General features: G+C 40.2%; 1 protein-coding gene across 3 annotated transcripts in view; it reads right to left on the bottom strand.

Annotated features, from left to right (window-relative positions):
- DOCK2 (dedicator of cytokinesis 2) overlaps positions 1-24,407 on the bottom strand; it is a 446,749-nt gene that overhangs the window by 233,721 nt on the left and 188,621 nt on the right. For all 3 annotated transcript variants that reach the window (XM_077137614.1, XM_077137615.1, XM_077137616.1), the window contains one exon: positions 13,616-13,764. In XM_077137614.1, the coding sequence (XP_076993729.1) occupies positions 13,616-13,764 (149 nt within the window). The remainder of the gene's footprint in view (positions 1-13,615; positions 13,765-24,407) is intronic.

The following is a 24,407-nucleotide window of genomic DNA, read 5'->3' as shown; positions in this document are numbered from 1 at the left end:
CATTTCTCTTTTCTTCTATATGCATCTCCTCTTCTTCTTTCACCATATAATCAAAATAATTTGATGTTGTGGCTTATCATCCAGTATGTTTCAAATAGATAAATAATTAGTCTTTTGAGGGTATTTTGGGAAGAGTATAAACATCACTGAATCATGCTAGTCCTTGACCACAGATATGAAATGTCCCTTCTGATCCCCAAAGAGTGGCTTCATAAACAGAAAAAATATATTCCACTTGGTTGAGAAATTGACTTTCAGACTCTGACCATCAAGTCTTTAGTGCCTCCCAATGAGGTCCTTAGAGCATATCTACCCTCTGTTACCCACCCCCTGCCATGGCAATGCTTGTTAGTCTAGAGTGGGACACAGGTGATACCAACCTTGCCTGCATATTTACATGTTTGATTCCTCACAAAAAATGTCCAGGGGACACGATAATGTCTAACAATATTAATTATCTGCTTATCCATTCAGATTACTCCTCTAAATTATGCAGGGTACTCTTTAAAACATTTATTATTTATTGCACAAACATTATCAGAAACAAAAATGAAATAATGTACCCAGAAGTCTACCTTGCAACATATCCAACTCCTCATCCTTCTTTGATGCTTTCAAATCTTACATGTGCAAAATCTCTATGCAGCGTCACCCACACCAGGCCATGAAAATGGCATGATAATTTTGTGCTCTGTTTTCTTCCAGCTAACATGATAAAGACATTTTTATGAATATCCTTGAAGGCCAACTGAAACTTCTGTTTTTACTTACCCTTTGAGGAAGGGTAGCGGAAAGCTGTAGATGTAGCTAGATTGAATTCTGGCTTTGCCACTAGTTTGCTTTGTAACCTGAGCATGTTTATTTAAACTCCTAAAGGCCCTCAGTTTGCTCATCAGTAAGATGGCAATAAAAACACCTCACTCACAGGATTATGGTAAAAATTAATTGACTTCTATATATATATATATATGCACACACACACATACTAGACATTAAAGTGGCCGATTAATAACATTATACTAATATATTTAAAACATGGGTCTATTATGAATTAGAATATAATACGTGCATGAACACCTAAGAATAAATACATGATCAAATGCTAATAAATTCAACTTTGGGCTCCACCCCCAGAATACTGAGAGTTTACGCACACTTATCTGATGTTAGGGAAACTTCAGTGGGAAAGCTGGAAGAGAACTGAAAACCATCATCACTCCATCACAGATAGATTTGAGTCACTGCCTCAGATCATACAGACTGTCAGAACTAGAGCTGGAAACAGAAGCAACATCTTCCTGAAAGCTGCTGAAAGGCCCTGACACCAAATATCAGCACCTTCCCTGTCATCACCCCACAACCAATTGAGAACTAAAAACAGACATCATTAATTAATTAACCAAATATTTTTCAAGGGATCACAGCAGGACAAGAGCACATGGGGAGTTATGATTAATGGAATATTATGGGAAGATCCCCAAAGTCACACTGTTAGTTAGTGGTGATGCTGGGATTCAAATCCATCTGTGTGTCTCCTGAGTTCATGATCTTTCAACTAGAATTTAGCTCAATTTGGGTCAATAAATAATAAGCTCAATTTGTGTCAGCAAAATGAATGTCCAGTCTGTGCCAGGCACTGTGTTAGGATATGGCAGTAAACAAGACGGATGCACCCATGAACTTATGGGGTGTATAGAATAGATGGACAAATAGATGTTATAAAAGCCAGCAAGTGTGACGAGTATCAGGAAAGATGAAGCACCTACAATGTTCGTAAACTAGTCATGCAATGAGAACAAGTACATGTGAGCCTCTACTCTGTCCCAGAGTTCAATTAAATCATAGGTTAAACAGGTTCTCATGGGCTGGCCTGGCTATGTAACTACCCCTTATGCATTATTTCTATGAGAAAACGCATGCTGAATTCCAAACTGATGTGTAATCAACTTTGAGATCACAGCAATACTAAAAGTTGGTACCTACTTTTATGTGATGCTTTAATGCAACAGCAGCAGATTTACCGTTCTCATTAGATTCTGCTGAGCAAAAATAAAAAATGAAATTAGTGTCAGCATGTATTTCTAGAATGTAGACTAATTGAAGACGGGAGAATCAATCAAACCACAAAGATTGATTATTGAGTATCTGCTCAGAATTTGGCACTAAGCCCAGGTAGTGTAGAAATATAGGAGAAATAGAAGATCTGTTCAGCCTTGTCCTTGGAGAGTCTGTAACCCAGACACAGGGCCACATATGAGGTCATTTATGGTACATCACACCCTGTGTCAAATCCATAAGAGACTGGGGTGAATTAAGTCTAAAATTAAAGATGGGAGTGGGCTAGGTTGGATCAAAGATAAGAAAAATTGATCCAGACTTCCAAAGATAGATCTAATTTGGATATTTAGAGAGAGTTCATTGTGGCAGTGGGAGGAGTATTGTCTGTGGAGAAAGGGAGAGGACAAAATGTGCTCTGAAATGACTAATAGGCCACTGAGGTCAAGGACTGGAGTTGGGAAGTAAAATCTCAGAGTACCAAATGACATGGAATCTTGTCTTAGTCATGTTTGAATCCTTGATGCCTACCATGGTTCTTGACAAATAGCAAGTGCTTAGTTAATGTTTAGTGAGCTGTTGGAAGGAAGATATTGCCTTAGTTGGACAGGGAAATAACAACCAAAAAAGGACTAGTCCTGTTTCACACTGACAGACAGGACTAACATGACAAGAGCAAATGTAGTACTGCACAAAATTAAATGCTAAACTCTACAATAAAGCAACTTGTTGTCAGAATGCATCAAAGAAGAAGATAGGGCCAAAGGGATCTGGGACTGTTTCTTAATAGAAGGGAAAATTGGGTTGAGCCTGTAAGGAAAGGTTTAGCTCTCAAGGGTGAAAATTTCAGATGCCCATAGGATGTAAGCAAATAACTTCGATGTGTAAATCTAGCCATCTAGAAAACCATGGGGAGTAGTGGGACTGTGGCTTTTATTAAATAATTCTGCATGCTAAACAAAATATATCTGTGGGCTAGATTTAGGCTGTGAAGGACCAGTTGCAGGCCTTTGGGACATGTGGAAGGAAGACAAAGAATGCCTTCCAAGTGGAGGAAACAGCATAAATGACAAAGAAAGTGGAAAGAGCATGAACATTTGGTGGAAAACTGAAAGATTGGGCTTTCCAGAAAGCAAGAAAGATTTCAGCTGAAAAGAGAGGAAATGTGGTTTGGGGAAAAAACCTAAGTTGAGTTTGATTCTAGGTAGGAAAAAAGGCAATAAATAAATAGTCAAAGATATTGTTAGCATGCTAGGTGGCTTGAAGAAACTGGGCTGAAATTAAAATTTTTATTTTCTAATATGCACTGCTAAATCAGTTGGGTTTCTCTCTAAAACTACAGTTATCTAAAATCTCCCTGAGAAAATGTCCCTTCTAGAAGTCTTGGATTATTTGCTGGAAGCTTCCCTGGTGCAGTCTCTGGTTTGCTGCCCCCAGACTGTATATGACAGCTGTGGCACCAAAGTCAGAGCTGTGGATGCAAAGTAACCTTACCTCCTTCTGCGCTTAACACATCTCACTTAAAGATTTATATTTACACCAGTTGAGCAAATCAAAGTTATAGTTCCCTCAGTAACTGTAACCTGGGCCAAACATAGTCATATTTTCTGCTGCTGAGTGGGCTTTTAACTCATGCCTCCCAACTGCGAAGGGGAGATTTAATCCAAACCTTACACAAGAAATGCTTTTGTGGAAAGCAAGTGAGTGGCCCTGTAAAGGTTTAGAGTGTAAAAGGCTGTTTCTTTCAATGAGGGCTTTTATACAAGGACTCCCTGCAGGCAGGAGCTTCCACAGCCCCTCCTCAGTCTTGGGGGAAGAGCGCAAAGGTACCTGCTCCACTCCTGAAAAGCTCATTCATTGGTCAGAGCTGAGCTTTTTTTTATTGTAGGCAGCTTGTGCTGACCAGAGGCACCAAGCAGGGCAGGGCTGAGGGTGAGGGAGCTGGGTGAGGGAGGTACTTGCCCAGGAGGCCAAATTTAAGGGGCACCAAAAACTCAGCTATGGAGATAAAATTGAATGTAACATTTTTAAAAAACAAACAAACCGAAAAAGCCCACAATGAACAAAACGTCACAACAATTATTTTTATTTAAAAGATTATAAAATATTATTTATCTCGATCGCTGAGGTTTTTTTTTGGTGCTCCCTGACATTTTGTCTTGTTCCAGGCAAATGCCTTACTCACAAACTGTGGGCCCTGTCTTTAGAGGCAGTCAAGATGGTTGGGAGATGGAGAAGGAGGGGGAAAGACAGAGAGGATATCATGAGTTTGGCTGTAGGCAAACTCCTTTATGCTTTGGTCATGGGAGATAAAGGAATATTGAAGAGCATCTCCAGAAATATTTCTAGTTGGTGCCAATGGATCAGAACTTTTTGGATCATTAACTTTATTGGGAGGAGTTCTTGTCAACCATCAACAAAATATGTCTTGTAATTTTCCAGGTGGAGCCCCTGAGAATAAACGACTCAGATCATTCTTCAAGCAATGCCGAACTACCCACTTTCCAAGCCTGCCCCAGGCAGAGACCAGGTGACATTCAAGCTCCATGTCCTTGGTAGAAGAGAGCTGTCAAAGAGCCCAAGTGAAGCCGTCTAGGCTGTGAGGTCTTGAAGTCCAGTCCCGGGTTGGCACCTATTAAATTTTGCTTTTGTCAAATAATTACTAATTGATCTTTGGGTAGGAGATTACACTGGCCCACTGAAATGCTGCAGTAGTTAGTAGGAATTTTGCAAGCAGTGTCTTCTAGTAGTAAGCCTCATCATATGTCTGTGGAATTTGCTGTTTTAACTGATGAGGCAGAGAGGAAATCCCTCATCTAGCAGCATCTCTGCAAACTGGAATGAGAGTACTCTGGGGAATTGCTCACCTTCAAAACTCACTCTTTGTAAGTGAGAAATCATCCCTTAAAGTTTTAAAAAGAATTTTATTTTGAAATAATTTTAGACTTACAGAAAAGTTGCAAAAATAGTACAAAGAGTTCCTATAGATCCTTCACTCAGCTTTCCCTAAGGTTGGGGTTATTTATATCCTGTAACCGGAATATAATTAGCCAACCATGAAATTCACACTGGTACAATACTATTAACTAAACTACCAACCTTATTATAATTTTGCCAGTTTTCCCTCCAATGAATAGTTCTGGATCCCACATTGCATTTCATAGTCATGTCTCCTGAATCCTCCCTGACATCTGACTCAGTCTTTCCTCGTTTTTCATTACTTGATTTTTGAAGAGTCTTGGTCTGTTACCTTGTAGGAAACTCCTCGATGTGGGTTTGTTTGATGTTTTCTCATGACTAGACTGAGGCTGAGCATTTTTGGCAAGCTCGCCTCAGGAGTGATACCACATGCCTGGAACATCCCGTCAGGAGGAACAAGATGTTGGGGGCTGCATTTCTGGGATGTTCACTTTGGTTGCTTGGTTACAGTGAGGCCTGTAAAGTCACCATTTCCCTCTGGGTAATTATAGTAGGTACTTTGAGAAGATATTTGCAAGCATACAAATATTCTGTTCACTATCATACTTTTGCCCATTAATTTTAGTATCTCGCAAAGGTTCTTGCCAGTAATGATTATTACTGTGGTGTTTGTGTAAACAGAAATGAACTTCTAGTAATTTTTTAAAGCCTTTTTAAGGCCCAAACTTACTGAGGCACAAAACAACAATCGCTCTTTCAAACCTGCCCTGCCCGGAGCTGTGTGGATGAGAGAGCGCAGACCCAGGCAGAGTGAATCCCTGCACCGTGTCAGTCCCCCGCCCCTGCCCCTCCCCCCCAGCAGGTATCAGCATCAGGGCCTCTCTCCCTGGGCCATGGAAGTCCTCAAAATTTCCCACACCATGAGGAAAGAAGCCATCGCCAAACAGTGAGAATGGGCATGAAAAATGAAAACCATTTTCCCTCCCTCGTGTAGGCTGAGTGTCTGGTTTGTCCTAAAATCACTGTATCTCTGATACTCTCTTTGACTCGTCCCATGAGAACCTACAGATGATGATAGCTTCAGAGTTCGCTGGGGAGAAGAGAAGAGCAAAGCAGCTTCCCTGGGCCTGTGGGTTTTTCTTGTTTCTGATTATTCCTTTGGGTCCAGGTACCCGTGTGCTCTCTGTCTACCAGCTAGTCAAGAAAGAGGAAGGAAGGGCCCAAATATATAGTGTTCACAGATTTCTGTTGTGTAAATACTCCCTTCATTGTTGATTTCAAGCTACCGATGTGATGTCACTAAACACAGAGTTGGGAAGACATGCTCAGTAGCACACCATTAAATAGTAATATGCTCAGGAACATATTAGATGCAAACAACATCAAGCACAGAGATAAAAATAAAATGCAGTAAGATAATTAGGAAGTGATGAGGTTGAGTATTTACTACCTTTGATTTTACTTATAGATTTAAATAAATTAATTTTTAACGACAGCCTTCTTTAACGATTGCCTCTAAAATTCCTAAAAATTTAACACTCTATTCTCATGAGCCAGTAGGAGCCCGCTCCTGCTCACCACAAGTCCCAGGGCTCACACATGCAGGGGTTGATCATGAGCCCTGAAGTTCTGGAACACCCCAAAGGAAACCCTGAACAGGCAGGATGACACTTTCTTCCAGTCCCTCCCGGAACCTCTATGAGGTCCAGATGGCTGGGGTGAGGAAGGCTTTGCGTTGACAGCAGCATTTGCTGCTTCTTGGCCTCCAGGGAGGCTGCAGAGCATCTGGCGGCCAGCAGGACTGGCTGGTGGGCTGCTGTCAGTGTTCATGGGGCTGCAGAGTCCTCTCTAGGCTCAGCACCTGTTTACCCTTCTCCCAGCAGGCCACTTGGTGCTTTACTGTTCTTAAAAGAATGACAGGGATGCTTCAGAAGCAGCCTAGAACAGAGGAAGGAGCACAGGAAGGAAAAAGAAAAGAGAGGGAAGAAGGAAAGCCACACTTATGGAGTACAGATTATATGCCAAGTATAGTGTTGGCTGTTTTCACAGATGTTCTTCTTTGCTACGATCCTGGCACAGCTGGGGACATATTATCACCATTTTTACAGACAGGTTACATGACTTCCCAAGGTCCCATAGCTAATGAGAAGCACATTTATACCCAGCTCTCTCCACCGCCATATTCCCAGCATATAGAATAGTGAACATGATAGAAATCTTAAATATTTGTGGAATGAATATATGAATGCAGTTTGTCTGATTCCAGTGCTTTTGTTCTTACCTCCACCAGGAAAACGATGCTGATGAAAAGGCATTTAACCTGTGCAGTGTGATATGAAGTGATGGAAGATAAGGTAGTGAGTAAAAAGCTATTGACTTTGGAGGTAGAAGAGGTTATTCACTACAGCCTTTGCCTTTTACTAACTCTCTAATCTCAGCTTGGAATGCCACCTAGCCTCTCTACTGAGGTTCAGTCTCTCACCATAAAATGGAAGCAACAAAACCTATCTCCCCATGTGTTAGCCATAAACAAACAAACAAAAACAAAAAGTGATGTATGAGAAATCACTTTGCAGGTTAAGAGGTGCTGGGTGAGTATAAGTCTGTCACCACCCATGGAAAGCTATTTCATTGGCCTAGGAATGGTTTATTTACCAAAATGGAAGTCAGAGAAAGAGCAAAGCTTAAAAACAAAACGGCCTTGGACATAGACAAAAGTAAAAGATTCTTATTCATCCCAGCGCTAAGTCTTGGGCTTAATTAGCTTTTCTCTGTTTGGAATGCATCATAGAAAACAGAATTTCTGTAAGCCTTGACTTCCTGTCTTTCATTTGAAATACAGAGTGCACACAGGTTAGAAGAAAATCCTACGGCTTTTACACAATGGTATTGATCCTTGGGAATTACATGGTAATGTAAAGAAGCAGTAGCAGCTTTCCATCAAAGCTGCAGCAGCCAGGATGCCTGGGATCAAGAGTGAGTCCAGATCTCAGGGTGGCCATAGGTAGCACACATCAGAAAAAGGCACCCAAGCACAGACTAGCAGGGTCTGGTTCTTTCCCACATGACAGGTCAGGGGCAGAGATGCCCCTGGGTATGCCACAGCTCCTTCTCCATCCACGGGGCCTTGAAGCTGAAAATGTTAACATCCTTTTGCTGTCAGTGTTTGACCCTTTTTAAGGAAGGGGCATGAATGTATATGTGCATATGTGTGTGTGTGTTTGCATGTGCACATATAAAAAGTACGTGCACCCCAAGCCAGAGACATACATTAAACATATTAGACTGATCACCCATAACAGGCAGGGGAAGTTAGGGAATGGGAGTAAGGGATGGAGATAAGAGGTAACACCCATGCATGCACACACAAATAATAAGGGAGGACATTGCATAGTACTATGAGTGCAGTGTGTCATAAACTAAGGAGTATGATTAACTCAACCCTCTGCATCTGATGTTCAAGAAAGTCAAAAAGAAGAAGGGAATACCTTACTGACACTCATAGCAGGAAACTCTAAGAGACTCCAGATATTGATTTGGACAAGTCATAGTTATTCATTTATTCATTCCTTCAGCAGATAGCTTCAGGAGCCAGGCATTGCGCTGGACTCGGCAAGGAAATAGGAAGAGCTGCAAGTGTAGGTATAATTGTTACTTGTCCTCAAGGCACTCCCAGTCCCAAAGCAGAAAGACAAATTCACAGAGGATGACAACACAGGAACTAAGAGCAAGCACAAGCTTCTCCCCAGATCACAAGAGAGGGTTAGAGAAGGCTTCCCAGAGGGAGTGAAATTTAATCTGGTTTCTCAACATTAGGTAGGATTCAGCTAGGCAAAGAGTGGACACTGATGCAGGCACAGCAACTCAGAAGTGAGAAAGTGGTATGTTTAAGGAATTGAAAGATTTTAGTGGAACAGCAAGTGAAGAGTCAAGATGGGACTGGCAAGAAGGGAGCTGAAAGTGTAGGCTTGCTCTCTGAGCTGTGCTCAAAGCCTGGTAAGGGGACGCACACGGGAGAGTGTAACACACAGCTGAGTCTGAACATTGTTAGGAAAACACAGAGAATGAAGTCCTCGATCCTGCCTGGGAGAGGAAGTGGGAATGGAATTAAGAAGATCTCAGTAGGAAGTATGATCTGAGCCAAATCTAGAAGGAGTTTTAGAATTTTGCCTGATAGAAGGAGTGGGAATTGGGAAGGGCATTCCAGGCAGGAGAAACTCTGGAGCAAAAGCCCTCCCAGCCAGTGTCTAAGCTGATGAATAAAAATACCAGAAACACTCTTCACTAATACAGTACCTCGGTAGCATCTTCAGATGTAATCAATACACTCAAAAACAACACACATACATAATTTGAAAGGCTGATTCTGTGCATTCCCTGACTCCGTGATTCCAAGTTTCAGAGTCAAACACCAACATTTCCTCGGCATCATCTTTGCCCACTCTATGATTGCTAAACAGGGTATAAAATGATGGCTCTCCTTTCTCTAAGAGGAATAAAACATAAAAACAAAAACCCTGTTTTAGGAAGGGAATAACCAACTCCCTCTGGGGCTGGCACAAAATTAAATTTTATGAGTTCCTCTGCAGCCGGCAAGGCACAGAGAGAAGCCAGTGTGAAACAGCCTTTCAAAGTACCTGGAGTACTTTGGAGTGGATGCCTAAACTTGTTCAGTGAGGGGGAGCAATGGAGTTAACAGAGGCAGAAGTCAAGCCTTTTATCCTTCACCTGAGCCTGTCCCTTTCATATGCTAAGTACAACGCCATCAAACTGGTCCAGGGAATTTAACACTATCATTAAAAAAATATCAACAGCCATGTTAAGGCGGACATCTCCCCCTGAGTCATATGCCACCCAGGGTTACAATGAATAAGATAATAACAGGGAAACATAGCTTCCTCATGCCAGGCCTGCAGTGCTGGGCTGTAATTACCTGAACAATGGCAATCAATTGAAGACAAGCATCCTTTCCCATCCCCCAGACACACAATGTCCCCAAAGAGAAGCTTGGCATCTTGCACTACAATTGCTAAATTCCCATGTGCGGCTGGACCCCTGGGCAGTGGTCCCAGCAAGTGGACATATTCTATGCCCGGGTTGCATGGAGGGGTGTTCAATGGTGCCTGCTAAGAGCTGGGAAAAGTAGCTATGCTCTCATTAGCAGACAGGATCCAAACAACCAGGAGAAAAATCCAGGACATTTAAGTGGGAAGCCTTTTTAAATGTGTTTTCTTCCCATTTTCCAATTTCCAGAAGTCAGTGCCGGGAGGAACCAAACAGCACCTCCAGTGGCCTGGGTCTTTAAAGTCCAGATCTTTGCAGAGACCATGTCCCCACCACCAGATGAACATGAGTTCATGAGTAGAAGTACAAATGAATTTACGGGAAGACTGTCAGTTTATGGTTTATTAAATACTATTTTGGAAGACGCTTGATTATAGACTGGAGAGGGCGCTTAAATTAAGAGAGGAAAGGAGTGAGGCTGAGCCTAGCTATTTCTCTGTTTCCAGTAAATACTAAAGAAGAAAAAAGTAGGTCATGTCAGAGCAGAAGTTTTTAAAGTGTGGTCCCTGGACTGGCAGCATCCATATCACTTGGGAATTTGTTAAAAAGATAAATTCTCAACATCTCACCCCCACCCCGACCTCATGGTCAGAAGCCTGGGGTAGGGCCCTGCAACGTGAGCTTTAACAGCTCCTCCAGGTGACTAACACAAGTTCACATTTGAGACCCTCTGTATCGAAGCTGTAGTTCTCTAGCCTGGCAGCTTGTTAGAATCACGGGCTAATTTCTCATAGGGTTGCCCCAGCCAGCCCCACCAATTAATCAGAATACCAGGGGAGTGGTGCCTAGGCATTGCTGTCATTAAAAAACTTCCCAGGTGATATAAATGTGCAGCCAGCATTGACAGCCACTGTATACCAAAGCAAGAGAGATTTAGATAAGACACAATGAGACTTTCTGATTCTCTGTTTAGTTCCAAGTAATAATGGCTATAGCATAAGTCTCTTTTCTAGAAGAAGCTTTTGAAAAGAGAAGAGAGCTCCATCTTTGAGCTGGCGAAGTTAAATATGACGTTCACCTAAACAAGCAGAATTTTGTACCAAATCCCAAAACTAGTATTTAATAACCCTTTCAGCAAAGACAGTCGCTCCCGCTGGGCAAGAGGGGTGGGACAGTCGTCACAATTAGAATTCATTATAAAAGCAATGTACTCAGGGGCAGTAAAGAGGGACAACATACCTCCCACACACCTCAAGTCCAGATGCCACGATCCCCCAAGGGGAGTTCAGAGCCTCCCAGTCACTTCTTGGCTTCAAAACCTTAAGTACCAAGGGTGTGTGGGACAACAGCCTCTTCTTGCCAGTGTCTGGTGTAACCAAATGTGCAAACTGATGACCATCTGACAGGACAGGAATACCATAAGGCCACTCCCCTAGGATGGTTAGAGTCCCGTTACTTTGCAACACAAGTGAACTGTGAACTGGGGCTGCCCTTCCACCCAAATCACGAACTTAGCACCTAGCCCATAATAGCTGTGTTCTTTAAACTGGGGTTCACCGGCATATTACCAAATGTCCATAATTTTCCTCCATTAAGGGGAAAAGGGGGTACGAGCTTTAATCAAGGGTAAGAAATCTTGCAAATTGGCTTTCAATAAGCAGTGGTAATATTTTTTTGGAAGTTTCTGCAGAAATGATGGGGCAACCCTCAGGTCCTTACACTTCAAGGGAGAGTAAGATCAAGCTTTCCCTTAAAAAAGAAAAGGAAAACACCAAATAGTAAGGATTTGAACTAGCTTAACAGCTGTCCAGTTTATGTGTTTATGAAAACAACACCATCATCATTAGCATCATCGCCAGAGTGGATTTTGGGTATTTAAGCTTTTGCGTATTATCCTACCTCTCCATGAAACAAGGATGTATATGGAAGGAAAAAGAGAGAGAGAGCTTTCATGCTTACACAGACTTTGGAGTCTGACCAACCTAGGGTCAAAGTTTGGCTCTGCCATTTATTTTCTGCCTGGCCTCAAACATTTAGTAAGTCAATCAAATTCGACTTCTCCATCTGTAAAATGGGAATAATAATCCTCAGCAACTAGGATCACGGTGAGGAGAGAAAATTCATAGAATGCCTCTAGCACAGCGCCTAGAATACAGTAAAATAAAGTAGCAGCTGGGTCATTAATTAGTCATCCTTGGAAATTCAGATGAAGCTTCACCTTCTTTGTGAAGACTTCCTTGACAAAAGTGTTCACACTCACACACACACACACAAGTCCTTTGTAGCTCCAGTACCCTTAGTATACATCTAGATTATAGCCTTTATATCATATTGCAATTGCTTACTTATGTGTCTGTAAAGACTTTTTTGAGGAAAGAGATCATGGCTTTGTATCCCCAATGGCCAGCATGTTCCTGGTGCATTATAGGTATATAATGAATGAATTCTGAATGAATGAAGGAAGGTAGGAATGACACAAACTAGTGCATTTACTCAGAATGATATGAGCAGTTTTACCAGCATGGTAAGACTAGAAAGGAAGAGACAGGAGAAACACATCACACAAGAAAATCAATAATAATGATTGACTATAGCATAGGAGAGGTAAAGAAATGTTACTCCATAGAGTTTCCTAACTGTAGTCAATCCTGGATAGAGGTCATCCAGAAAACCGTCCTAGGAGGATTTTCTAGGAAGGAGAGAGAGAGAGAGAGAGAGAATGTTCACACAACTACTTAGAAAATATTTATTGGTTGTGTGGGTCTATGCAGTCCTCTGAATTCAGTGCTATCCAGGGGCAGAGGCCCTCTTGGACATTACTCAAGAACAAGGGTGACATTGAAAAGAAACTGAGTTATATCAAGAACCTTTACCTCCCTCCTCCAAGTCTGAATAATTCTAGGCCTGTCTATAATCATTGTCTCTCAATTTTATCATTATCATCACTCCATTTTGCTTATGATCTTCTGCACACCCTGCCTTGGGAAGCCTTCTACTTACTTCCACTGAGGCTGATGTTTCCTTCAGACCTTGCTCTTGGTTCCAACTTTACCTTAATCTCTGGAAGATGTCTACCAAATATTCATAAGCTCCATTGTTAAGGCTATCTCCCTACTACCACCCCACTCCTATCTGTGGATCCTGAGCCTGGGCAATCTGCTCATCCAGAAAGACAATCTTAACAATTGTCATCATCACCAGAAATAACTGAAGAAATGAAACCCAAGTATATCATCTAAGAAAGTAGGTAAGGTTTTCTTGGCTGTGTAAGCATAAGAAATGCCCCTTTCCAGCCCTGCAAAACAGGGTTTGAGTCAATAGAGAAGTCATCTGAAAGTCTGCAATAATGTCAGACATATACCCTGGGAGAGCCTTCCAACAAGAAATATGGTGACTACATGCTACACGCTTAATTCCATGCTTACTTCCAATTCTCAAGTTATCTTCCATGGTGATAGGGGTTAGTCACTGAAAAAGAAGGCCTGCTGAGAGACAGTCACTGAAAAAGGCCTGCTGAGTGAGTCGCTGACTTTTTTCTTTAGACTTCAATTGCTATTCATCATCATCAATATTTTAGAACTTAATCAACTCAGTTCTAGACCGAGTCTGGGACACCTATATCATTGTGAGGACTCACCGCATCCTGACAGCTGAGGACCTCCAAAATGCTGTTGAGTAATTCGATGCAGTACTTCTTCTCCATGACCTGGTGTTGCATCTCTTCCTTCTGTTCCAGCAGCTCCTTCAGTTCTTTGGTGATAACAGGAAGCAGAATGTCCCGGCATTCTGGAACGAAGGCAGTTCAGAGGGTTTAGACTTCCTTTCTTTTAGTTTGTTTTGTTTCTGTCTTTTTTTAAATTTTTCAGATAATGTTTCTTTAAGTAATAATGCCTAAATACATTCTCTTTATCAAAAAAATTAGGTATTAAATATTCAGCTAAGATTCCCTTAGAACACTGTTCACAATTACAGTCCCTCTTCCCTGCTCAAAGGCAAACCACCTTTTATGTTTTAGTATAAAATATGTAGTATCATTTTCATTTTGTTTTACATATTAGTATGATATGGCATCACTGCATACAAACCTTCAAGATCTTTTCATATGATTTTACATATATCTACATACATACAGATGTATAAAATATATAGAGCCATTAGGTTTTTGTTTTATTTTTACATTTAACAGTGAAGCTTATGTATATTTTACATACCCTGCTATATGTATTTCTCTGCACGTTGATTTTTTTAACTCACCAATATATCTTGGAGTGATTTTTATACTAGTACACACAGGGATCAACTTATTATTTTTAAGTATTTTATAGTGTTCTCTATTATAGATATACTAATTTATTTAGCCACACCTCTACTAATGGGCATTTTTCACTAGTGCAAACAGTATGAAAATGAACAACTCTCTACTTGCACCCTTGTGTGCACTTACATTTTAAATAAACTAAAACTTTTGCAGAGAAAGATACCACTCGATATTTCTAGGAAATTTTTCAAAATTTCTGGTACCCTATACAACTTTGTCTCTATATTTCCCTTGAAAATAATAAACCTTAAGGGATTGCAATAACATCCAAAAGTCTTTCTAGCCATACAGACCCAGATGCTGCTTGAACAAGGATGTGAATTATCTACACTGGAATTTCATTTTATTTCAATCCAACAAATTGGCATTGAACATCCCTGGCATGGAAGGCGCTGGAGCTGAAGGTAAAGAGATAAGAGATGGTTCTTGCCCATAGCTGCTTAAAGTCTGACAGAGGTAATTAGTGAAGAAAATAAGGAACAATGACAGAAGGTAGAATAAGATACAGGTGGGAACAGGTAGAGGCTTTCTCTTGTCAGCCCAGCAACCACACTCCCTTCTTTTGGCAAAATAGCCCGTTTCCACTCTGGGGAACCAGCCTGCTATGGGAAAGAATTGTGGAGGAACTGTCAGAAAGTGCCCTGCCCTCCTGGGTCCCCAATTAGGATGGCCTCCTGAAGTTTGAATCTTAAGGGAAATGTAAGAAGAGTAATTGCTGACATTGCTAATATATATTGAGCACTTACAATATACCTGGTACTATTTTAAATATCTGCCATAACCTACATCAGCTAATTCTCCCAATTACTCTGTGAGACAAATACTATTACTTCCCCTCTTTGCTGAAGTGCATTAGAATTTACCCAGCTGCAAGGGGAAGATCCAGTCTGTCTGCAGAGTCTATACTCTTAACCACTCTACAGAGAAAACAGTCTCTCTAGGAGCTCAGCTGTCGTTTTAAGGTGGAAACTTGTCACTGGAAAGTGAATAACCTCACAAACTTTATGATACCTAATTTACTGATTCTGCTTTCACTGATGTTGTCACGTAATTAAACCTAACCAGAAAGATTAAAAACTGTGCACTCTCTTATCTTTGGGTAAAGAATGTAAAGTATTCCTCCACAAAAAATTAATTTTGTGGGTAAAATAAGTGAGGGAAGAGGCTGCCATGGGTGCCTGCTGCATGCACCCCAGATCCGTTCTGGGTCTCTCCTCTGTGATGCAGGATACCCCAGCTTTTCCTTTATGAACTATTGCCTATCTCCCAAATACATTTGAGTTCTAAAAATTTACCAGGATTCAATTTCTATTGCTTATGACCAAACAATCCCAACTGGTATAATAAAAAAAATGTCACAGGGCTTCAGAAGATTCATGGAGGACTTTATAGGATTTTATAGGCTCTCAGTGAACTGTGCCCCTTGCCCAAAGCACAAATCTCAGTTATAATTAAATTCTAATCTGTGTGAGTGATTAATGTCCATCTGTCTTGCTACACTGTTAGTCCCAAGCACAGGGGACTAAATCTCAGGTACCAGTACTATACCTAGCTCATAGTAGCAACTCAACAAATTCTTGGTTGAATGAACAGAAAAGGTGGATTTGAGATGGGCCCTGACAAGTGCATAATACTGCCATAGGAAAATTGGGATTTAGAGAGCAGAGAGCAACTTAGAGGGCATATATTTAAGGTAAGTCAAATATTCTATTGTAAGCATAATGGGAGATAATCTTCAAAAGGAAAGTTCTTATATGCAATTGGGGGATATACAGTTCTACTTCTATGGAAATAGGAAATTATAAGCTCCAAAAACAGCTTAATTTACCAATTAAAGGATACAAATTGGCAGAATGGATTAAGAAACATAATCCAGCTTTATGCTGCTTACAAGAGACTCATCTTAGATACAAGGATACAAATAGATTGAAAATAAAAAAGGATGGAAAAAGATTTTCCACGCAAGTTGTAACCAAAAAAAGCAGAAGTAGCTATACTAATATCGGACAAAGTAGCTTTAAATGTAAAGGCATCATAAGAGACAAAGAAAGACAGTATATACTAATTAAAGGGTCAATTTGCCAAGAAGATATAACAATCATAAATGTTTATGCTCCCACTTAGGGAGCTCCAAAGTACATGAGACAGACATTGGCAAAACTGAAGGGAGCGATAGATGTTTCAACAATAATAGTAGGAGATTTCAATACACCACTCTCCTCTATAGATAGAACAACCAGAAAGAAGATCAACAAGGAAATAGAGAAGTTAAATAACTTGATAAATGAGTTATACTTATTAGGCATATATAGGTCATTGCACCCCAAAGCACAAGGATATACATTCTTCTCTAGTGCTTATGGAGGATTTTCCAGGATAGGTCATATGCCGAGGCACAAAACAGGCATTTTTAAATTTAAAAATACTGAAATTATTCAAAGTACTTTCTCTGATCACAGTGGGATGAAGCTGGATCTCCATAACCACCAAAGAACGAGAAAATTCACAAATATATGGAGATTAAATAACACACTCTTAAACAACCAGTGGGTGAAAGAAGAAATTGCTTGAGAAATCCGTAACTATCCAGATCTGAATGAAAATGAGAATAATCTCTTTTAGTCTCCAGTATTTTTAAAGCAGCTGGAAGTAAAAACCTAAAATTGTGAAATTGTAACCCATGTCAAATTCTGAAATACATTCTACAACTAATTGTGGTGCTGTGCTTCAAGATTTATACTTTTTTGTATGTATGTTATTTTTCACAAAAAGAGAAGGAAAGAAAGTCGACTGCGATGATAGAAAAAATATAGAAGGCCTTCTAGCCTCCTATATTCTGGAACAGCTAGAAGGAAAAATCTGAGAGGATCATATGGTAGCCCGTGACAAACTCTGGGGATCTGTCCTGTAACTACTTGTTAAAGAGTGCTTTGAAAACTATTGCTTTTTTATTTCTTTGTTTTGTATAGATGTTATACTAGACAATAAAAAAAGTTAAAAAAATTAATACTTTGAAAACTAACAGTGGATTAACCTGAACCAATCAGTAAATTCATGTTAGTGAAGAACTCAATCTTCACTTGTGATCCAGTTAAATCAAAGAATGTCCTACTTTTCTTCAGCATGCTGTTGGATGAGCGAATATAAATTACTACTATTTGCAAATATTTATCTGCATGAGTCAGGATAATCTTTCCACTGTGTTACCAAAACAAATTACAAAAATGAATTTATACAACTGTAATTTAACTCCTGCCTTCAAATGTTTGTGTTTATCAAAACAGTCTTATATTTTTAATGGTTCCTTATGATAAATAAATTTGCAGTTGAGTTCTCAAATAAACCTATATTTATAAGTGAAGATAAATAAATAAATAAACAATAGGGGGAACAAATGTTCAAAAATATATATATTGATATATGGGGAAAAGTGTACTTACTGCCAACTATGGACCATGGTTAACAGTAATATTTTAATATTCTTTCATTAACAGTTAACAAATGTACCACACCAACACTATGGGTCAATGGGAGCAGGGGAGGGATAAGTGGTATAGGAGGATTTTGGTGTTTTTATTTTTATTTCCTTTCTGGAGTAATGAAAATGTTACAAAATTGATCACGAGGATGTATGCACAACTAAATGATGGTACTGTGAGTCAGTGAGTGTGTACTTCAGATGGTTGTATGATGTGTGAGTGTATCTCAATAAAACTGTATTTTAAAAAAAGCAAAAAAAAAGAAAAGAATTATAAATGAAATTATAGACTGATATAGTGGTACTTAATGAGAAATTGTTGGCCTAAAGACTTTTGAGAATGTAAAAAAACTGGCTAACCATTACCCTTTCTTTAGACATATAACAGAAAAGGTTGGAGAATATTTACATAACAATTACTGAAATATTTAAGTTAAAACCTATAATTAGCCCACATTTCATCATCATAAAGTTGAGTTTGTTTATTTTTAAGGAATATTTTGTCTATTTATTAAAAGGGGAAAAGAAATTTCCTGGAATGTTCAGAACCTTGTTTTAAAAATTATCTTCCAAAGGATATTAACATGTAACTTTGAAATGATTTGTTGGCTAGAGAAATTATACATGTTAGAAAGTTTGCTGTAGAAAAATTCCATGAGGATATTTGAAGTTGGAAACTTGTCCCTGGAAGGTGACTAACCTCATGAACTTTATGACACTTAACTTACTGCTTCTGCTATCACTGATGTTGTAACGTAATTAAACCCAACCAGGGTTTAAAATAAAGTTTTTTTTTAATTTTAAGATTAAAATTTAATTTAAATTTAAAATTAAAAATTGTGCATTCTCTTATTTTTAGGTAAAGAGTGTAAATTCTTCCTCCTCAAAAAATTAATTTTGCAGGTAAAATAAGTAAGGGGATCTAAAGAAGGAATTTTGAAAACCAACAAAAAATCCTTTTCCCCCACAGTCCTCTGAGTAAAAGGCAATCACAAAAGATGCATTTTAAGGTTAATCTCATTTCTGCGTCTATAGCAGCTGGAGGAGAAGGCCTTTGAAGACACTGCTCCAGTAGCCCAGGCAATGGCAATATAATGGAGGTACTGGTTCTCCCACTCAGACTCCTAGTTTCTGCCACAACATATGGAGAACTAGCATCTGCTGAAGATAAAAAATTGATAAGATCTGATGCTAGAGGGTAAGAAACAGATTGAGAGTGCTTCATTATCTTGACATTAAAGTATAAGAAGAAGACATAATGTTTGAAGGCCTTAAAAGAGCCTTTTGTGACTCAAGTTTAAAAATCATTTAAAACTCTCCCCATTTAAAATGTAATCACTAGGACCTACAGTAGGGAAGTCTGTGAAGGGTTAATACATTGACTCTGTCACTCAACTACATATACTGAGAGTTCTCTGTCTATCAGTCATATTCTGGGATGGAAGGGGATGACTTGAGTTTAATCTGTGTAAATATGAGAGTCAACAGAAGTAAGAAGCAGATTTTAGTAGATGAGAAAAAACCAAGTGCTTTCACCCTCCAGGAGAGGCCATGTTTAATATACATTTAGTTAGGTATGGTCATAAAAGAGAGCTGTGGAATGAACTAAGGTCATTAGAAAGATATGAATACAAGATTAAAGGCCAGTTGGGGGATTTTGGATATTAATCAAGATCTCTTTGGGAAGTCACTAAACTTTAAATTCTGCTTAGCATTGAGCTAAATTAGTAGAGTCTCATGGAAAGGTCTGACAGTGAGCTTTCCATACTTAGAAGTACTTAAGCAATAGGTAACTGAAATAGATAGATGAAGAAATATTGAAAGTATCAGATGAAGGGCTGAGCTGATTTTTTGTTAAGGCCATGTCCCAAATTCTGTGAGTCAATGAAACATAAGTTCAGAGGAAGTAGCAGGAGGACGAATATATTTTCTATGTGGAAAGATAGCAGACATGTTAGCTATTCACAAAACACTGAGACTGAGGGAGCTGCAGACAAGGCCCCAGTAGAAACAGTAGTTTATCAATCTGAAAGTTGTTTGCTTTACATATTATCAAAACCAGCATCCCCTCCAGACATAGTCAGGCCCATGGTGTCAAGAATCAGCAAGATTTTAGCTGAGGAAGCCATTAATAACAGGGCCTGCTTTTCAGAAACTACTTTGTCTTCTCCTTAACCATGGTTTCTCAGAAACCTCTGACTTCTCTGTTTCGAAATGAAATAATTTTTCTCTTTGGTAACTGAAGCTGTGAAATGATATTAGTCTGTAAAGCTTTGGGAAGCAGCATTTCTAAATTGTTGCTTGATCGTCAAACAAGCAAGCACGCAAAAAAAAAAAGCAACAACAACAAATGGCTTAAAAGATAAACATTGGAAAACCTTAATAAATCTTTATAGGTGGAGTATCACAGAATTGCAGGCCCAGCCTGGGTTCCTGCCACAGAATATTGGTCAAAGGCTGGGAGATCTGTGATCAGATTTCAAGTTCAAATTATAATTCAGACCAGCCACACAGGAGCCTGCAGAGCTACTGTGAGTATTTATATTTTAAAAGGAAGGACTTTTCTTTGTCAACATGACTGTAGAGAAGAATATGCAGTGTTTCTGGGCTCTGGCTTTTTCCTTCTTCACTCAAGTTTTGTCATACGGCACTAGGTGCAACCTACCTAAATTCACAGATCTCTTGAAACGCGATATATTTTACACTAACTTCATGACTCAAGAGCTCTTCAAATAGTAGGGGCTTTTTCCTCACCTCCTTCTCCCCAAAATGCATTTCATGGAAAGAATTAAACAGAGACTAGTTTCAGGCCTTGAGGTCCATGAAAGCAAACCTCATCTGTGACCATAGCTATAACCCCAACTCCAGAGGGAACATACCAGAGAACCACATCTGAACTTAAACCATATTCCCTCCAAATCTGCTACTTCTTCTTTGCTCTCTCTGAGTAACAACACCCTAGCCACACAATTAAACAAGAAAACTTGGCACCATCTTTGACTCCTTCCTCCCTATATGTCCTGATATTCAATCCATCATGAAGTCATATCCATCCTACCCTCAATTCTCCTACCTCACCCTCTGGGCCAACAGACTCTGATTGATCTCCCAGACATAAAAATTGGAATTTTCCAGAATCAAATCTGATCACATGAATCCCCTCCTAGAAATTCTTGAGAGGCTTCCTATACCCCTTCAGGTGAATTTTAAATTCTTTAGCGCAGCTGAATGCCTTTTGTGACCAAACTCTTCCTTATCTCTCCACTCTTCTCTTTTGCCACTCCTCCACCTCCCAGTCTGTATCCCATCCATGATATCCAAACTTTTTCTTCTCCTACTTTTCAATTTCTGCTCCTTATTCCCTTCACCTAGAATGCTCTTATCCCACCCATCTTCACCTGACCAACTCCTCTCTGTCTTCTAGGTCTTAACTTAAATGCCAAATCCTCTAGGACAACTCTCCTGACAGTCCAATACTGACTTGAGTGACTTTCTCTGTGTTCCCACAGCACCAGAATATATTTCTATCTTGCTCTTTGTTAACTATATTGTCATTGTAGAAGGGCTACAAGTGAGATTCTTGCTATTGTCCCATAAATTAAGCTAAGGACCAAAGTAGAAGACAAAAGGTATAATTATCCCACATTTTAAATTCAAATTGCCTCCAGTAGTTGGGGCATGCCATCACCCTTGAGGCTTTTTTGGAGCTACTAATTTAGCAGCAACTCACACCAGCCCACATGCACCTCACTCCCAAAACTTATAGAGGGTCAGCAGAGTCATTGGATATAACATACTGTTCATGAAGAAAAGACATTATCCTTCTCCTCCCATAGCTACGGTCAAGAGAAGTGGAATCAAAAGAATCACTCATAAAATATATGAAAATGACACTGGCATCTTATATCCCTCCTAGATAAATTTTTGCCAATCTCTGATCCCAGATATATCCTGGTTCCACCATCAGAATGGAGAGATTTTGGAACATTTTGGGAGCCTTGGAGTATGGTGCACCATGCTTTTTGAGCCCTTCTCTTATAGGGGAAAGAAAGGGAATTGCTTAGTATATGTTCCCTGAAGTTTGGTAGAGTAATTGAAAAGAGCTACTAGTGCCCACTTCCTACAGACAACTCAGCAGAGAAACTTGAGTCACTGAGGCCAAAGGGACTTCGGTATGATGCAGCAAATCTGGAAATGAGATGGTGGTATCTTGTCCCATATCTCTGTGACCTTTGGGGTGTTCAGAAGACCCCAGAGTTTCCTGTGGCTCCACATTAAAAAGCAAAAGCTTGGCAGGGTGTCAGGAACCATGGGATTATCCCTTTTGGGACCATAACATTTGGCAGGGCCAAACAGAAGCACAGCTTTCTTTTTTGAGGATGTCTTCAGTTATGGAAGTAAAGCTGAACGAATCTCCAACCCTAGGAAACCATATGCATGGCTGATATTGACAAGATCACATTAGCAGAGGCCACCAGCAGCAGACAGAATGAAGCTGATGCAGAGGCAGTTCAGGTCTACCCCCCATCACCATCATGAAGCCAGTCCTTGGAGCAGGACCTACTGTTGTCCCTGGATGCAAGAAGTTGGCCTTCTGGGGGTCTAAAAAGGAAGGAGAAGATTGAAAAGACAAAGAGGTGGAAATCTCTGAAGAGCAGACCACATCCAATGCCCATTCCACCCACTCATGCCCATTCCACCCACTCCAGGAAACCAGAACCACTGATAGATATGTCCAGTCGGTGGCGGAAGAGGACAGCAGGCTTACTTTGTGCCAGGATGAATATGAGGGTTATAAACAAACTGAACTGAGTTTTAAATACAAAACAATGCTATCTTAATTATAATGACAGTAGAAATATGGAATCTGTAGAAAACCCTTAAGGGATATATGAACAATGGGAAAAAGGAGGTTGACATAGCAGAATAGAAGGAAGTAATAAAAAAGTCAACTTATGTTTATATCCAACACATTGAAGTTCCTCTATGAACTTATTTTCTTGCCTTGTCCCCTTGCTCAACTGTGAGCCCCTTGAAAACAGAAATGTCTAGTTCACCTGTACACCCTCAGAATCTTAAAAAAGCTTGGAATAGATTAAGTATCCAAAAATTATTTGTTGAACAATTCAATGGCTGGAATGATGAATGGGTAGATGAAAGCATTTAGAGAACAGATTTTGACCACTTGTTATGAAGATCCCATTCTTCCATATTGAATACCTTTTATACCAGGTATCATTGTAGGCCTAAGGGTGCAAAGTATGTCCCTGCCCTCAAGGATCTTAAGGATCTGAAGATGCAAGAAATGTAATATATTTGACAAATGAGACCTGGTATTTACTGAGTACTTGCTCTATGCCAATGCTGTCTATAGATAGTCCGCTTAATCCTCTCAATAACCCTAAAGAGAGCTCTATGATCCTAATCTAGAGCTTAGGAAGTAACTCACCCTTGAGTCTTATAAAGTAAGAATTAGAGCTGGGATTCACCCCAGATAGCCTGACACTACAGCACATGCTCTTACCCAGAGTACTTAAGTGCCTCTTAAATACGCAATGTGGCCAGATAGCCCTATGTATTCAGAGGGGTCCAAACTCCCTATTGGAGGATGTAGGATGTTGTCTAGAGAAGACAGGCAATAACCGGGTACATTTAGGGATACAAGGGAATACCGCTCTAAGGAATCCTCCATGAGTTCCTCTAGTCCAGTCTCAAGACAGACTCAAGACAGAATTATATCGCTCCCAAACCTCCAAAGGCAAACAAGAATCAATCCCAATTTTGAATTTTAGTAAAAAAAGGGGGGCGGGTACATGGGTGCTTCAGTGGTAGAATGCTCGCCTTCCATGCAGGAGACCCAAGTTCAATTCCCAGATCACGCACCACCCCGCACTGCCCCCCCCAAAATATCCTGCAGCTTTCTTCAGTAACATCTATGCCAAAGCTTGAGGATAGCCAGCCCTCAAGCTCTGGAAGTCCTGCTTCTCTCATCACCATCCCCAATATTCATGCTTCAGTCAAGCCAGCAAAAGCCCTGCTTAAACATAGGCAATGTGTGCCAGGGGCTCAGACACATCGTCAGGGTGATTACTCAGATTTCTAATCCTTGCTGTGGGAGCCTTCACTTGGAATTTCACTCCACTCAAAGTCAGTCTCTTACTTTGTCACCAGCAAGGGTTAAAGGACTCTTCAATCTGCTCAATTTTTCACAGACCTTAAGATAAAATTCATTCTGCTCTGACCAAGTTCCTATTGACTGAATGGTGAATTCACCTTAGCTCAACTCTTGTGGGGGACAGTGAGGGCCTGTGATTGCCAAGGTTCCCCATGCCCTTACCCCTTGCCTTTCAGCATGCAGGGAAAACCCTTACCTGAAACCCCAAGTTTCCCTGGCAGGGCTGAGCAGTATCAACCCTGCTCTGTTTTGCTGCATTCCTTCCACTTGGCTTGGGGAGCATTTGCAGATGTCAAAGGCCACCAGGTCTGATCAGCAAGACACAGCCTAGGACCTTCACAGACACAACTCTAGTTTGACAGATAGCAATTTGTTTTCACAGCCTCCCTCCACCAGCCTATGTGTCATGAAGAAAACTAATTTCACCCACTGGGAAATCAATAACTACCTACAAACTT

Source organism: Tamandua tetradactyla, chromosome 20, assembly GCF_023851605.1.
Source record: "Tamandua tetradactyla isolate mTamTet1 chromosome 20, mTamTet1.pri, whole genome shotgun sequence".
Lineage (NCBI taxonomy): Eukaryota > Metazoa > Chordata > Mammalia > Pilosa > Myrmecophagidae > Tamandua > Tamandua tetradactyla.
The sequence above is the reverse complement of the archived record's forward strand: the minus strand, read 5'-3'. Positions and strand labels throughout refer to the sequence as shown.